This window comes from Chiloscyllium plagiosum, unplaced genomic scaffold (assembly GCF_037043375.1).
Source record: "Chiloscyllium plagiosum isolate Xiang-an unplaced genomic scaffold, Cpla_swu_hap1 HiC_scaffold_23, whole genome shotgun sequence".
Classification (NCBI taxonomy): Eukaryota; Metazoa; Chordata; class Chondrichthyes; order Orectolobiformes; family Hemiscylliidae; genus Chiloscyllium; species Chiloscyllium plagiosum.
The window spans coordinates 20,222,180-20,240,137 of record NW_028270161.1 but is presented as its reverse complement, the minus strand read 5'-3'; the positions used below and the strand labels follow the sequence as shown (position 1 = coordinate 20,240,137).

The window sequence follows — 17,958 nt, the reverse complement described above, 5'->3', positions numbered from 1 at the left end:
TTAATGTATCAGAACCAAGACACCTCAGATAAAACAATCCTAAGGCAGGTGGAGGTGAGAAGGGCATTCAACTCAGCTTTACACTGGATCTTGACTCGCCCATGCCCTTTGCAATGTAACCTGTATGCCTCTGCCTAAATCTTTTTGACCTGTATATCCTTGCTTACTTTGATCTGCTTGTACTGCTCGTAAACAAAGCTTTTCACAGTACATCGGTACATGTAACAGTAAATCAATCAATCTCCAATCTTCATCAATAGAAGGGATAGAAAGAATGGGTTGTGGAAAACAAAGGAAGGATGGGATAGCACGAGAGGGAATTAAATTAATTGTGGTCAAATGCAAGGATGATTACTTGATATAATTTAATATTTGAAAGCTATTCCTGTGGTAAAAATGAACATTCATTGGCACCGGATTTGACTTAAATTTGAATGATAGAAAGGTTGTCACCTTAATTAAAAGAATACATCAGCATTTATTCTATAGAAGGAGGAGATGATGACAGTAGTCTATACCTTACCGTATTTCTATACAATTTAACTGCAGTGGGCAATGCACCACACAAATTTTGACTGAAGAGCAGCTGCAATGTTTCTACAACATTTAAATGCTAAACTTTATAACAGAACAAGATGGGTAGCTAGGAAGCTGTTTTCTTCAATAGTAGAACTTGAAATTACGACAGGCAGATTTCAACAAAATAATGTATTTATTCCTCAAATGATGCTAACGTCATCAGATGTAAACTTGTCTTTTCAACTCAGGAGAAAAACAGTTCCCAATTCAACTTACATACTCTTTGATTAGAAACAAATCACAAAGCCAGACTTCTGACAAAATTTGCATTTCATAATGCTTAATCTGTTTTACGTTTGAACAGCCTAATGTAACATTTTTCAGAGTGAGAAGTGTTCATATTGTTAGTATTTGGTGGAGGAAGAGCTGGAAATCCTGTACATGTATCTGAAGAAGCACTGTGACAATAAAAATATATTTTGACCACAAATGTTTCGTGGATTTCTGCTAGCATCTTTGTAAAATCAAATGAATTCTAAGGTTCTGAGCCAACCTTAAGACATCACTTAAGTCATACATGGTGAAAACCAGACTTTTATTTTGAATTACTCCTATCACTCATAACAAGGGACTTCACATTGAAAGTAGCTTTTCTAAGTTTGGTGCAGCTGTACTACTTAAGATGTTCCAGGCTGGTCAACATTCTTACTTTGATCTAACAATGGACTCAGAATTCAAATCTGTCATTTTGAGTATGCAGTGACCACAGTATGTCTATTGAAAGAAATCACTGGAGCAAAGGCATAATTGAGGGCATAATGCTGAAGTCACCTAATGGTAATTCAGAAGCTGCAACCTCATAATTATCCTTAAAGTAGTGGTGTTGTCTTTTTCAAATATTGCAGTCCTTGGGGTATAGGTATACCCACAGTAATGTTAAAAAGGAAGGTCCAGGAGTTTGACCCAGTGACATTTAAGAAAAGCAATACAGTTCAAAGTCAAGATAGTGTGTACTTTGAGGAGAACTTGCAGGCTGTTTATAATTTAAAAAATACAATTTAAATTAATAATGATATATCCTGATGGTTTATAACAGTTTACCTTTTGCTAGAGTCTAATTACTGGTAATAAATAATAATCCTTGCTCAGCACACACAATCTGGTCTGTGCTTTCCATTAACCTGGATCTGAAAAATCAGATAAATTAGGGAACTTAGTGCACTTTTTAAAATCTTTAACGTTTATAAGGACCCCATGAACAGCAGGGCTCGACTTCCACTGCGCTACCCAAGTGCGTCATAACATGAGTGTTGTTGGTACTGTATCCAACCAAACAAAATGTGCATTGTTTTCCATCAGACTCCTGACTTGTTCCTTGTACTGGTGGACAGGCTTTTGGGAGATAGAATCCTGCAGTGAGTAACTCACCTATTTCTGAGCTGTTCTTGTAGCTACAGTATTTATATAACTAGTTCAATTTAATTGCTGGTCAATGGTCACACCCAGGATGTTGATTGTGGAGAATTCAGCGATGCTAATGCCATTAAATGTCAAGGGGAAATGATTAGATCCTCTTCTGCGATGTGAATGATGCTTGCCACTTATTAAGTGCAAGTCTGAATATTAAGCAGGTCATGTTGCATATGAATACAAGATGCCTCAGTAGCTGAGGAATTGTGAAAAATGCTGAACTACACAGTTTGGCAGTTGGTCAAATTTAAAGTCAATTCACAAAATCTGGAATTGATAGCCTGTCACACTAATGATGACCATGAAACTATTATCAATCTTCATAAAAACTCAATAATACACGATCTGGCCTACATGCAATTCCAGATCTGTAATAATGTGGTTTACCCTTAACCATACTCTGAAATGGTTTAATAAGGTATACGGTTCAATGGCAATTAGGGACAAGCAATAACTGCTGGCCTTGCCAGTGAGATCCCCGAAACAAATTTTAAGGAAACTGTCATGAATGCTTCAAACAGACGCTCTCTTTCCACAACCTCTGCTCTTGTGAAGGGCAAGGAAAGTGCAGAAATATTATGAATTTCAACACTCCTGACATGGACACAATCTGCTCATCATTCACTTCCACTGGATTATATCCTGAAATACGAAAACCACAATCTGGAATGAACAATAAACACAGATTGGCCAGCTCTACCTTTACAGAAATTGCATACTGAACATTAGAATTCTGTCCACTGACTGAAAACTGAAATAGATAAGACAGATAAAATTCCAATCCTCCCTGCTACTTTGAAGTTGCCCCTTTCCAGAGATACAACTCAATCAAAAGGGACTTCCCTTCCTTGCTCTCAAATCTTTACTTTTTTATCCCCTGTCAGGGTGACCTATGTTTGAAAAACACAAAATGGCCCAGGGTTAAACAGAATGAGACAGCCTGCTCCAGCATTAAGACACAAAATGGCTGACAAGAGATAAACATAATAAACAGCCTGCTCTAGCATTTAAGTGAAACGTAACAGTATCTTTGAACAGGGCTATTCCAAGGTCACCGAGGGGCCCTGCAAGCAACCATATGAGACAGTTTGATAAGAGGATGCCTAAGGACAGACAAGTGATTGATTCCAGCCTCATTAATGAAAGGATGTTGTCCCATTAAGTGAACAGCACCATTAGAACAAGGAGTGTAAATCTCAGTCCATGATTCAGCCAAGCTAACTCATTAAGGGCAGGAAAAACAACAGCTAAATTTATTTTGTAGTAATTGGTTGTTTCTTTGAAGTAATCCACAAATTGAGTAAATAGGTTCCAGTTACAGACTATTCAGATAATCATAAAGATCGATTTCAACATAAGTATAGATACATGTATAGCTGAAGTATAATTAAAGCATTATTTCAACATATTTAAACATAGATGTGAAAGTTAATTAGCCTCAGGAAACACTTTCTCTTATCTCTAAAAAGGTGCATGGTAAGCCCTGAACAAAACAGAGTGGTCACAATTTATTAATCACAAAGTGTTAACTGTAGAAGTAACTGCATAACTTTACACTTTAAAACTAACTTTATAACAGAAATTAATATAACAAATTGTATAGCAGTTAGTTAAAACAATATGTCTTTTATATTTTTTATGTAAATAATTGGGACAGTGTAAAATATAAGAGGAATATCGGAATTTGATACAGATAGCACATGGAATACAATGAATAACAGAATTCAAGCAATTCTTAGAGTTAAGCAAGTCTGGGACTGACCCGAAGGAGTATAATCAGTAACTTTGGAATGTGAATTAATAGGATGCACAAAAAGATCCCAAGGCCTGGAGATTATAATGTCTATTAAACACAGAGAGATCATGGGAACCTGGAGCTATCAAAAGGACTGCCCATCATTGATTAGGTGTTTCACAGGATTGGATGTTTGGAAATAAGGGTCAAGGACATAGTGAGAACACTGTATGTGATTACTGTAACACAAGACGTATAACAACATAGTATTCTCTGGAAAAATCAGAGTGTGTCATTGATCTCTCTTCTAATCTGAGCCAAGATTAAGGGAATAATTGTATTCTCACATTGAGGCCAGATTCGGGTAAGATCCTTTGGCCCTCTCCCTCCATTAACTGGTTTTTGCTTGAAAAGAAGTCTGCCACTTGTCAATCCTGCTTCCCTTGGTCGGGGGTTACGCTCCTTCATCCCCAGATCAAATTTTCAAACCAGTGGTTTGGAACCACGTATTACCTTTGACAGTTAATAAATATAACAATGTAATCACTCCTATAAGCTTGGTATTAGCATCTAAGTAGTGGAGGTTGGATCTCTAAAATTATTCAAAGTTGAGGTGCATAGATTTTTGATAGGCAAGGGGAGGTTAAGGGTGCAGCAAACGAAGCTGAGAACATAACTATATCAGTCACTATCTCACTGAATGATGGAGCTAGACAGTCCCCAAATTATGAATGTCCTATTTACGAATGCTCGTACTTTCAAACACAATACCATACATAGGCAAATTAGTATTAATTTTAATGAACCAATATGCAAACGTTTTCTTGCACTTACGAATGGCTATTTTATATTGTCCTGTATTGTGTTCAGAATTGCATATAAATTGACTTGCAGGCAGACACAAGAAAAGAATCCATTCACAATCCAGGGACTGCCTGTACTTACATTTCAACTATATAAAGTTCCCCAATGTCTTATTTTTCTCAATTCCAATGAGTAACTGGTATCGGTTTCGACCTTCATCTCTTTATCGGAATACAAGCAATAAGTAAGCGCTGTAGAACAACTCAGTTCTACAATCGGACAAAATTGTTCACTCACCATAATTCTGTTGGCTCAGCAGACAGGTCTGGGAATTGGGGAAGGAGAGTCCAGAGATATATGCCATCTCAGGAATTGGTTTGCTACTTATTGCAAACTTCACAGTATTTGAAGTTTACAAGGATGTCACTGGGCAGAATCTTATTGATTTTTGACTTCTGGTTGAGAACCCTATGTCACCCTTCCCACAAAATCTATGCATCATGTTTAGGCATTTGATAGGTGGACAGTGGGCCTCTCAAAAAAAAACAGGAGTGTAAGTCTCAGCCAATCCGATGTCAACAGCTTTATTTAATAGCAATTCACCCAGTGGCTGCAATGGTAGTACACTCATCCTAAGGACAGCTGCTGGATCTCAAGCCACACATGAGTGATATCATGAGGAGAATCAGTGGCAAGGGCATAGGGGTACTTTCATATTTGCAATGCTAAGTCCCACCTTCAGGCATTAAGTGCCTTTGATCAAGGGAACCCATCCCCAAACATCACTCCATAGAAAATTCCATAAGGGTTTCCTCGTCATGTTCCGAGCTTGGTGAGTCTCCTGTTGGGGTATTGTCAGCAGTATTGGTATCATGTGCTTAAGTAAACGTTAATTGTCCATGTAAGAACCATGTAAGAACTTTAATTAGAATGACTGTGGGAACATGATGGGGTTTCTGCTTGCCACCCCCTTGGCACTGACCTAGGGGAAGGTGAGTTCCACCCACGACACAGTCGTGTTCCAGACACAGATTCTGATCAGGGCAGGATTACACTAATTAAGTTACTGATTTGTAAAAGAATGGATCTGACTCAAGTACATTTGGTCTCCCTACACTAAGTGAGTCAGACTATACAGCTCATTTCCTGAAGGAGACTGCTGAAAACATCACAATGACATTTGTTTAATTTTGGTCCTCTGACCAGCATGTATGTGCACTTGGGGGAAAAAAAACCACGAAAAAAAATCAAGTTAGAAAAAGAACTTTAAACCCCATTCTTAATACACGCATGTAGATGGCTTGTTCAACGGTGTTGTGATCAGAGCTCAGTCCAATTCTATCCAAGCACAGGTAGTTTGCAACAATAGTAATAGATGATGATCAAGAGTAGGAGCTGTTTGTCCCCTAAACCTGAAGGATTATAATAAGCACCTCTACAGAGATCAGCTAACAATAGATTGTGAATTTGAACATTTCTGCAATGAGTTAAGTGCTGCCTTTATCACTGTGGAATTCCCGCAACAAGTTTTTGTTCATTTTCCCATTATTCTGTTGAAACTGGGATGAAAGGATGAGAAAGCTATTTTTAAAAAGATGGTAAATTTTACCACTGGGGCAACAAGATTCAAAAAGGTAATGCAGATGCTGGAAAAACTCAGAAAATCAGGCAGCATTTGTGAAGAGAAAGCAGAGTTGACATTATAGATCCAGTGATCCTTCTTCAGAACTGATGGTAGCTAGGAAAAGTTAGGTATATATGTTAGGGAAGGGGTGGGGGAGGGGAAGTGAGCAAATGATAGGTGGAGATGGAGCCCAAACAGAGAGAAAAAACACACAGTTGGACAATCAAATGAGTGGATAAAGGTCAGTCTAGGTGAATCAATAGCTGCAATGAGAATTGTTAGTGGCTCACAATGGGTTGGTTGTGGTAACAGCCCATGTGATGGCAAGGCCTGGTGTGTGGGGTTGCGGGGGGGGGGGGGGGGAGATGGGGAGAAGAGAACATGGGTGAAGATGCTCAAACCCTAAAATTATTGAACTAGATATTGAGTCCACAAGGCTGCAGAGTTCCCAAACGGAAAAGGAGGTGCTTTTCTTCCAGGTTGCATTAAGCTTTCATGGAGCAGTGTAGCAAACCTGAGACAGAGATGAGAATTAGATTTAGATTTATTGTTAAATGAGTGCAGTAAAAAATTTATATGTCGCCACTTGCGGCACCATCTTAGATGTAAAGGTACCTAGGTTAGGATGCTTAAGTGCAAATTCTTAGAGAAATAAAATTAAAAAATAAGAAATAAAATGTCTAGCATTACAAATAATAGGAATAAAGTAGAAAAATAAAGTAATAAGAAGTTCAGAATAATAGCCCTTCCAACCCAGTCCACGCTGGCACCTAGCCTCTCTTCTGCACCAGGCCTTGATTCCAGAACAGGCTGGGCTTCACCTAGAGGCTCTTGAGGCCAGGTGACCACTCTAGAATAATCTTGAGGCTTGAAATCCACACTGGGCCGAATGACTGCCATTCTGGGTGGCTGAGAGATCACCACACCGGGTCTGCGCTGAGGCAGAGTCAGATTCTGTGCTGGGGCCAGGAATTCAGGATGTCGCTGAGAAGGAAGGAAGGAAGGAAAAATAATACAAAACAGAGAAAAGAAAGAGAAGAAATGGATAGAGCAGACGTGTTTCAGCTCAACAGTCCTACTCCACTGCCACCTTGCAAAGATGCAAGATCTTGGCCAGGGAACATGGTGATGTGTTGAAAGATAACAGGAAGCTCAGAGTCGTAGAACACATGTTCAAATAAAACAGGCGCCCAGTCTTTACGACTTCTTCTCAATGTAGAGATCAGAGTGAATACAGTTCACCTTATGAGCTGGCAACATTTTCCAAAAGTTTCCCATTCTCTTGAAAAGAAGCAAGCCTAACATTCAACCTGATTCTGCTTTTCCACAACTTAAAATCATGAATCTTGGTATTCCCTAACCTTCCAGCAGTAATAACTAATTTACACAAGCAAAATGTTGTCCTGATAACATTATAAGCCTTAATCAAAATCACCAGATTCTCGAATGTAGACAGGCCCAGATCCTTGGGTCTTTTTTGAAACTGGGGTATTTTAAACTGAAGTAATCTTTTAGATTAGATTCCCTACAGTGTGGAAACAGGCCCTTCGGCCCAACAAGTCCACACCGATCCTCCAAAGAGTAGCCCATCCCCCTCTGACTAATGCACCGAACACAATTGACAATTTAGCGTGACCAATTCACCTGACCTGCACCTCTTTGGAATGTGGGAGGCAACCGGAGCACCTGGAAGAAACCAACGGGAAGCATGTGCAAACTCCACACAGACAGTTGCCGGAGGCTGGAATCGAACTTGGGACCCTGGCCCTGTGAGGCAGCAGTGCTAACCACTGAGCCACCGTGCCACCCTGTAATCTCAGAGCAATCCTTCACATCCGTCAAATATTTATCCGCTTACCTTACTTTGACCATAATATTGCTTGCAAAAATTTCTATATCCTTACAATCCTCTTTGTTAAAATAAAACCTTTAATTATTTACATTTTGGTCATTTTAAAGTTATCAGATTCTTCTACACAATATATTTGTGGTCTTGCCATCCTTAATGATATTCTAAATATGGTTGAAATAACAATGAACACAAGTCTCATAACAGAAATAAAATTCTGATGATTTCATAGTGTCTAGACTTAACTGATGCACAAGAAGTCATTTGAAGCAAATTAGAAGTAGGAATTTGACAACGTAACATAGATCCTTCTGCATAGTTAATAGAAATCTAAAGGAATTTTGTCTCAAGTCTTATAAATGTAATAATTTCATAAAACTCCTACTGCGACAGAAAAATCTTACCACATTAAATATTTAGTAGCATATTGTTGTGATTTACCTCCTGTAGAATGAGACTTTTAAGTAGTTAAAAATAGACAAACTGTTGCTGAAATCATTTGCAAAATAGCTAGAGTTTGTCTACTGAACCACACAAGCATGAGGTTCATACATATGTGTCTATTAGCTAGCTGAATATTGTTGGACCAAATGGGGTTACTACGACTGCTCAGAAGAAATTCCCATGGTTTCTGTCCTAGGACGTAGATGCATTCAAAACAGAACAATTCACCTGAATTTAGTACATTTCAATTGTTGTCAGCTCAGCATCAACTCCTCCGAGCATAGAACTCACCCCTATGATGAGGAAGAACTCATTTCTGTCTGCTTCCATATAGTTTATGTCGAACATCGAACTGTACTGCACAGGAACGATACTGTGCCAAATTAAACGAGTCCCTTCTGTCTGCCCTTGGTCCATATCAGTCCATTCCCTGCATATTCATGTGTTTATCTAAAAGTTTCTTAAATGCCCCTATTGTATCTGCCTCCATCACCACCTCTGGCAGTGCATTCCAGACTCCTACCATTCTGTGTAAAGAACATGCCCCTCGCATCTCCTTTGAATTTGCCCCCTCTCACCTAAAGGGCATGCCCCCTGGTTTTAGACATTCCAACTCTGGGAAAAAGATTCTGACCATCAATCCTATCTATGAATCTCATAATTTTATAGACGATAGTCTCCTCCCAGCCTTTTCCGCTCCTCAGTTTTTCTAGCCTCTCCTTATAGTTCATACCTTCTTCTGCATGTTGGTTCTAACTCTCAATGGAAACTGAAATAATTCAACTTTGTTTCTGAGGGTCAGTACTTAATAGTTCTGATTGAGGCTAGGAACCAGGGATAGCGTAGTTTACAGATTTACTGTTAACACATGTGGAACTAAATTGGTGAGCCATCCTCTTATCAGTTAATTTCCATCCTGTGATTACTAACAATAATAGCATACTAACCAAGAGAATGGAAAGAAATTACACTTATAAGAATTAATGGAAATTTCAATTCCATTGTGACTAGTGATTGATCAAGGCTTTCAGCACAGTCAGTGGACTATATTGGATTCCTGCAATTGCCATCGTTTTGAATAATTGCAGGAACTTCCTGCTTGTATTCCATCTGAAAGCTGGCAAATAGAACAACACTCCCTGCACCCCATGGTAGGGTAGTTTGGATAAAGTGCTCATTACACCTTTGGTTAAGTTAATAAACTGGTCTGGACTGTCATAGGGAAAAGTTTGAAACATCCCTGGAGAAAAAGTTTTGTTTTGTATGGGAGCTTTTCCAGTTGGCCTTCCAGTTAGTCAGACCATAACTTAGTTAACAGACTTGCTTGCGGCCTTAATAACCTTAGGCTACCAGAGTTACTGGCTTCTAATAGTTGGGAGTCCTTACAAGCAATTGAGGAATTGGACATAACATCAGTACATTATTACCATTGACGGTATTGATGAAGGTGGGAAAGAAGGACTGGTGAATGATTTTTAAGATCTTTAAAGGTCAACACAGTTTTAATCTGAAAAGAACGAAATGCTGCTGTGAGACTGCAACTCAGATTTTGGAAGAATGAGCCAACCATATTGCTGCTAGCATCATCATTAATATGTGACATAAGTGATGCGCGCGAGAGAGAGAGAGAGAGAATAACTTTCTTGATGCTGCACATGCATAATTATTACTTTCTTGGTGGTGATGTATCTGCATGAAGTGACTCACAGTCTCGTTGTTTTCTCTGGGTTCCAATCCAGAAGATGTTATTGTACACCAAATTGCTGTCCTGAGTAAGACTAGCTAGCTGAACTGGATATAACCCTGGACTATATGCCATGGTTCATTATCAAAGGGTCATCAAGGAGTTTCACAAATTCATAACAACCATTCTTTAATATTAGTTGAAGAATGTCATCGGATAAAAGCAGTTGGAGTTTCTCTTTGGGATGTCCTCAAAGGCTCAAAAAGCATTACATCAACAGCAAGTTTTTCTTTAAGCTGAAGTCTTGTTTCTCAAACTGCTGTTTTCACAGTAAATCAACATTCTATGATGTTGTTGTCCTGGGTCCACTGTTGCTCGCCATTTATATAAACGATTTGAATGAGAATTTAGGAGGCATGTTTAGTAAGTTTGCAGATGACACCAAAATTGGTGGTATAGTCAACAGTGAAGAAGGTTAGCTCAGATTACAAAGGGATCTTGATCAATTAGTCCAATGGTTGCTGAGAAGTGGAATGTGGATAATGCAAAGTATTGCATTTTGGTAAAACAAACAAGGGCAGGACTTTTCCAGTTAATAATAAGGCCCTGGGTAGTGTTATTCAACAGAGACCCCTAGGGGTTCAGATACATAGTTCTTTGGAAGTTGTGTCACAGGTATTCATCTTTGAGGAGAAAGTGAGGTCTGCAGATGCAGAACCCCACTGGTCCTCACCTACCACCCCACAAATCTCCATGTACAGCGCATCATCCGCCGTCATTTCCGCTCCCTCCAAAAGGACCCCACCACCAAGGATATATTTCCCTCCCCTCCCCTATCAGCATTCCGTAAAGACCACTCCCTCCGTGACTCCCTCGTCAGATCCACACCCCCCACCAACCCAACCTCCACTCCCGGCACCTTCCCCTGCAACCGCAGGAGGTGCAAGACTTGCGCCCACACCTCCCCCCTCACCTCCCTCCAAGGCCCCAAAGGAAACTTCCATATCCGCCACAGATTCACCTGCACCTCCACACATATCATCTATTGCATCCTCTGCACCCAATGTGGCCTCCTCTATATTGGGGAGACAGGCCGGCTACTTGCGGAGCGTTTCAGAGAACACCTCTGGGACACCCGGACCAACCAACCCAACCACCCTGTAGCTCAACATTTCAATTCCCCATCCCACTCCACCAAGGATATGCAGGTCTTTGGACTCCTCCATCGTCAGACCACAACAAAACGACGGTTGGAGGAAGAACGCCTCATCTTCCGGCTAGGAACCCTCCAACCACAAGGAATGAACTCGGATTTCACCAGTTTCCTCATTTCCCCTCCCCCCACCCTGTCTCAGTCAAATCCATCAAATTCAGCACCGCCTTCCTAACCTGAGATCTTCTTCCCGACCTCTCCACCCCCACCCCAGTCTGACCTATCACCCTCACCTTGACCTCTTTCCACCTATCACATTTCCGACGCCCCTCCCCCAAGTCCCTCCTCCCTACCTTTTATCTTAGCCTGCTGGACAAACTTTCCCCATTCCTGAAGAAGTGCTTATGCCCGAAACATCGATTCTCCTGTTCCCTGGATGCTGCCTGACCTGCTGCGCTTTTCCAGCAACACATTTCCATCACAGGTATTCAGGATGGTTAAGGTGTTTGATTCATTGCTCTTTCATTGCTCAGACAATTGAGTACAGGGGTTGGACGTCATGTTGAAGTTGTACACAAGACATTGGTGAGGCCATTTTCACAGTACTATACAGTTCTGGTTGCTCTGCTACAGGAAGTATATTAACAAATTAGAGGGGCTTCAGAAACAATTTACCAGGATGTTGCCAGGATTGGAGGGTTCGAATTATAAGAAGAGACTGGATAGGCTGAGACATTTTTCACTGCAGAGTAGACAGTTCAGGAGTCAGAGAGATTTACAGCATGGAAAAAGATTCTTCAGCCCAAGTTGGCCATGCTGCCCAGTTTTCACAATAAGATTAGTCCCATTTGGCTCGCGTTTTGTCCATATCCCTCCATACCTATCCATGTACCTGTCCAAATATTTCTCAAACAACAAAATTGTATTCACCTCCATTAGTTCCTCCAGCACCTCGTTCCAGACACTTAACACCCTGAGAGAAAAAAATGCCCCTCTGGACCTCTCCTGTCTCATGTTAAAGCTCTGCCCTCTCATTTTAGACTCTTCTACCATGGGGAAAAGCTAGTGGCTATTTACCTAATCTATGTCTTTCATGATTTGATAGACCCATATAAGATCACCCCTCTCCCATGCTCCATGGAAAAAATCCCAGCCCAGTGTTACACTGATTCCTTATGAATCAAACTTTCCAGTCCAGTTAACATCCCAATAAATCTTTTCTGCACTTTTCTGACATTATAGAGGTTTATAAAATCATAAGAGACATAGACAAGGTGAATGGTAAAGGTATTTTCCCTAGAATGGGGGAGCTCAAAACGAGAAGGCAAATTTTTAAGGTGAGGGGAGACAGATTTTAAAGGAACCTGAAGGGCAACTCTTTCCCACCCAGAGGATGGTTTGTTTCAACTGTTATTGCTGTAACGCAATTGACCAATTCTGGACACTGTTTCTAAAGCTCAAAATTTTAAAACATGTGTTGACTGTATTGTGATTACAGCACCAACATTTTGAGCGGTGCCTTCAAAGTCCAAATCTTCTATAACACAGGGTTGCACAAGAACGCAACCATCGCATTATAGAAGAACTGATTGTACGTGGAATGAACCGCCAGAGGAAATCGTAGATGCAGGTACGTTTACAACATTTAAAAGGCTTTTTAACAGGTACATGAATAGGAAAGGTTCGGAGGGATATGGGCAAGTGGAACTAGTTTAGTTTGGCAAATTTGGTCGTCATGGATGAACTGGACCAAAGGGTCTGTTTTCTGGTAATTTTTTGATAACTTAATAATGACCTCACGATCCACTTTGTGTATATTTGCCACTTCTGCCATGTCGGATTGAACACCTGCCTCTCAAGCTAACTGTCCAGAAATCTCAACATAGAACAGAGGTCAGAGTTTCCCTTAAAACAGAGAGGTGGTACTTCTCACCACAATGTTCTACAGTTTGCATGGTTTCATTACTAAAACATTCAATACATTTTTATTGGCAACAGAACAATCAGACCCAAATTCTGGTCTCTCTGGAAAAGGTGTCAGCTTGAAAAGCTCAAGTAACAGCCCTAAGTTAAATGAATGATCAGAAATATCAAGGGAATATTTGCACTCAAAAGGGCAATGGAACTATACAAGAAGTTGCTAGAAGTATTATTTAACTTGGTATAACACATTTAAATAGGATGTTTTGAGGACATATCTGAAGTGGCTTCTTTAAAAATTGTCACTGAAAGTTCAGGTGAGCACTGCAGATTTTCTTTTTTAAACAAGGCTTCTTATATATCACATGACTGGTTAACCCAGAGACCCAGATAATGTTCTGAGGGTATGGGTTTGAATCCTGCCACAGCAGATGGTGGAATTAGAATCCAATAAAATATTTGGAACTAAGAGTCTCATGATGACCATGAATCCATTGTTGGAAAAACACATCTAATTCACGGATGTCCTTTAGGTAAGGAAACTGCCATCCTTTCCTGGTCCGATCTACATATGACTCCAGACCCTCAGCAATGTGGTTGACTCAAGTGCCCTCTGGGCAATTAGGGGTGGGCAACAGATGCTGCCTGGCCAGTGATGCCTTCATCGTCTGAATAAATTTAAAAAAAACTTCTTGCTCTGATGTTGACCCTGTTAGGGTGTTTACGAACAGTGAGAGGCTTCGAGTGGTTCTTGTTTTATTTAGCGGAGTTGGAGGAAAGCCTGCTAAGAGTGATCTGCATTGGAGGAAAGCTTACTATGTACAAGATGACCAGCTGATCTCTCCCAATTCTGAAAAGAAAAACTTCTACATTAATTCAGGGTGAAGCCTATTTGTTCTTTTGAAAGAATGATTCAAAGAACATCAATGAATTTCCTGAGCAATTTGGTTTCTGAAACTTCAGAGACAACCTGGTATGATTAGGGATTTGACCCACATCTGCTATAACATCAGAGCAACAGACTCCGGAACATCCTAAACTTCTTATCCTTTTGCCTTCAACAATAACCCATTGGTCAAAGTATGCCTCCAGCTCCCAAATGCCAATCTCTATAGAGAAATGTTTCCCTCATTTCCTACCCAGAAAAGTGTGTGTGTGTTTTGAGCTATGCTTTGAGGACATTTAGAGGGATTAAACATTTATATTTTCTATTTTACCGACTGTGTTTGTTAACCAAATATTGCATCTTTAATGAATACACCTAATAATTGTGTCTATTATGCATCGGGTTAATAGATCTTGTTGTTCAAAAACCTGACATAAATAAGTTACTTTAATGGGTAATCTTGGTAAGTGGAAAAAGAATTTTAATTTTGTGTTGCGACCATGGAGCAGTGGAACTAGAGTGACAGTACAAACCTCCAGCCATGATTGTAACAGCACAAAGAAAATATGTTTACGTTGAGGATAAAAGCCTAGTTACCTTTGGAGAATATGAAAAGAAAGTTGTTAGTTTCTAACAAAAAAAAGGATTAAAGAAAGTACTCGAAAGAAATTGCATGGTTTTCTGTCACAACACAATTATTCTGACTGTGGTTGGATGAGCAATTAAGCTAAAGACTTATAAAAATACCAGAGCACTCAGGGGCAAATCAACATTTCCACATAGAGTCTTGTCAGTGCTCAACCAGATATTTGGATGCAAGCCACGATATTGTCTAATTCCTTTAACTTTTTATTACATTTGGTCCTAATGAACTAATACTGGAAACTTCCAACTAAATGGGCCCTCCTGAAGACGCCACTATCTACAGATGCCAAATGCTGTTAATTAGAGGCTTTCAATTACAGCCACTCGAAAAAGACAAAGCATGTAGATAACATTCCTTGAGTTAGTCAGAAAAGGAGCTAGCAAATGGTATCAACCTCCAGCCATTACATCTTATGAGCTCCATCTGAGCTGACCTGATATTTGATCTTTCAGATATTTAAATTGGTTGAAGGAAGAAAGAAAATTTACAGAAATAAGTGTCAAGTAACATTCAAATTAAAAATAATCACAACCCTGTCTTCCTTGAAAAAAATGTTAACACTTAACATTTTCCAACAGAAACCATTGGATAAAGAATGGGGAATTGCAACACTGCTGCTAGCACTGTAGTCAGACGTACTTTGTTATTCACATACTGATTTGCAAAACGCTCATTTTAAATATAATCTTTGTCATCGTGAAGAATTCAAAATTTGATTTTGTGTTCAGTGCTAATACGGAGGACATTCACATCAGATAAAAAAAATGTTAGAAAGAGAATGAAGTTTAAAACCTACCTCATCCACGCCCCTTAATGAACGGCTTTGATAGACTGATTGTAAATTGCCACTAGGCAGTCCCAGGTCATGAATTCAGGAACAGTAGAGATTGTATGCACAGTACAGCTCTTTCCACAGTGAACCAACAATATGGTAAACATAATTCATTCAATTATTAATGGCAGAAAATGTTAGCACAATAAAATTCAAAAGCTTTTCACTAAAATATTTTGGGATTTTCCACTTCCTATACCATCTCTCTCAATGGACTCTCAGAAAGGGATATCGAAATTTGGCTAGACCTATGGACAAATTGGAATGCAGATTCATAGCCACTGAGATCCAAAAGCTGCATTCAAATATAGGTTGTAGGGATGATAGATGATTTGTGTGCCTACTTGTATGTCTTGATACCTTCAGCCAAATATCCCGAATTCTAAACATTTGGCATTATTAGCTTTTAAAATACCTAGATGAACATACTGAGCTTCCTACTGGTTGTTCCATTGCTGGTGATCAAATACTTCCAAATATTACTTAACTTCATACCTTCAGAAAAAGAATGCCATTGCTTACAACAATTGCATGATATCATAAATTTCACAGAACTAATACTCTCCACTCTCTGCTATTTCTACTATAGTACAAAGAAACTGCAATAAATCAAATTCAGATAATTTTGAACTCTGGTTATGGTGAAGTTATCTTTCACTCCTTCTGGCAGAATAAGAAATCCAGTTAAAGCAAGTTTCTGGATGTAATTTGGACTGGTTACTCTGGAACAGTTGAACCTGTGCACACTTGTCACATGATTGCAACAACCAATTAGAATTGAATTAGATCACATTCGCGTAGAATCAAAAACAAGACTGCAGCAATGGCTGCAAAACTATCTCATCCATATCGTGAACAAGTATGCAATAAAACACATTTTTTAACACCATTAAATTGGATTGTTTTTATTGGCCTATACCAAATTGCTCTTTAATGTTTCAAGATTAAACCGGTTATGGTGGAAAGCAAAGTTTGGAGTTTATCACATTCTGGTCTGTGCCACCAGGCATAGCACTGAAAAACTGCTGCTACTTGCTACAGCAAAGTCCAAGAAGCCATTTTGCTTTAGGAATGTCAAGACATTGCCCACACAGTATGTGGATGACCAAGTTTGTATGGATGACTGTTGTGGCCACTTCAAGTCTTAGGTTCAATAAGTAGAAATGTATTCATATATATACTGGGGTCAAGGTATTATCCCATTATTAAATCCAGTTTAACAACTTTCTATTTCCAGGAAAAAGACTTTCCCTGCACTGTTTTCTGGAGTAGACATAATGCAAGTAATATGATCACAAGGGGAGCAGCTTCTATTTCCCTTCCACTGATTTTCTGAATACAGTAAATATGTTCTTAAATCCTTCAGGATTTACAATGTTTCCCACATTTATATAACTGTATACTACTACAGAATAAAACAAAAATACTTGTCAAAAATAAACTTCAGACTCTTGGCTCTAAATGGAAGAAAAATATTTCAGTGACACACAATCTATCACAAAGCTGTCAGTGAAGGATCCCCCCCTTTTTTACAGTAAAATATTCTTTTCCCATGTACAACCACCACAGTAATGCTGGATCGCATTGATTACCACACATTAAATGAAGCTACTTAGTAAATTCTGCTGATCTGACTCTGAAATGAAAAGTTAAAATCGTAACAGCAAACTTCACCATCATATAAAAAAGGTTTTATCCCCTATTGGGAAACTTGATCTTTGTACAAACAGCTTGAATACATCCCAAATTTCAAACATATTACAGCCTTTTCCTCCACCCACAGTTGACTCTATTCTGCTATTATACTTCCACCCTGATGGAAGGAAATATTACTAAATTTAGCATGTTTGTCTCTGCAGTATGAACAGTGCTGTGGCCCACAAAGTGACTGGATTTATTCTGCAAGGATTTGCAGATTAATTCTTGATGGTTATCTTTAGTCTCCTTCAGCCAAGGAGATAAGGTTGAAAAGTCACCGAAGGACACATCTCTACCCCCTCCCCCGGTGTAGGGTACTGACCAGTTTCAACGTCTTGTACATAGAAGTGGAGATCATCTGTAATCTCAGTTACAAAGACAGGCTTATAGTTGGTTGTGCGCTCCTTTTCCTCTGCAACCTGCAGCACTGCTTCTTCTGCTGGCTGTTCCTCATAATTAGACCAAACCTGCAACAAAATAAGAGTAGTGAGTAGTGACTCAAAACGACATTGGAACTTACTGAAATGAATATTTGGGATTTTGAATCCAGAGTGCTGTGGATACTTTGTTATTGAGTATATTCAAGACTGAGAGTGGTTTATGATTGAATACCAATATAATCAAATGATGGGAGGATGGGTTCCAAAAGTGGAGTTGAGATGGAAGATCAGAGATGAACTTAGGGAATGGTGAA

The 17,958-nt window shown here is 39.4% G+C and overlaps 1 protein-coding gene across 1 annotated transcript in view; it reads right to left on the bottom strand.

The window, feature by feature from the left end:
• snd1 (staphylococcal nuclease and tudor domain containing 1) overlaps window positions 1-17,958 on the bottom strand; it is an 890,588-nt gene that overhangs the window by 124,663 nt on the left and 747,967 nt on the right. The window contains exon 18 of the mRNA XM_043713955.2: window positions 17,587-17,731. Within this exon, the coding sequence (XP_043569890.2) occupies window positions 17,587-17,731 (145 nt within the window). The remainder of the gene's footprint in view (window positions 1-17,586; window positions 17,732-17,958) is intronic.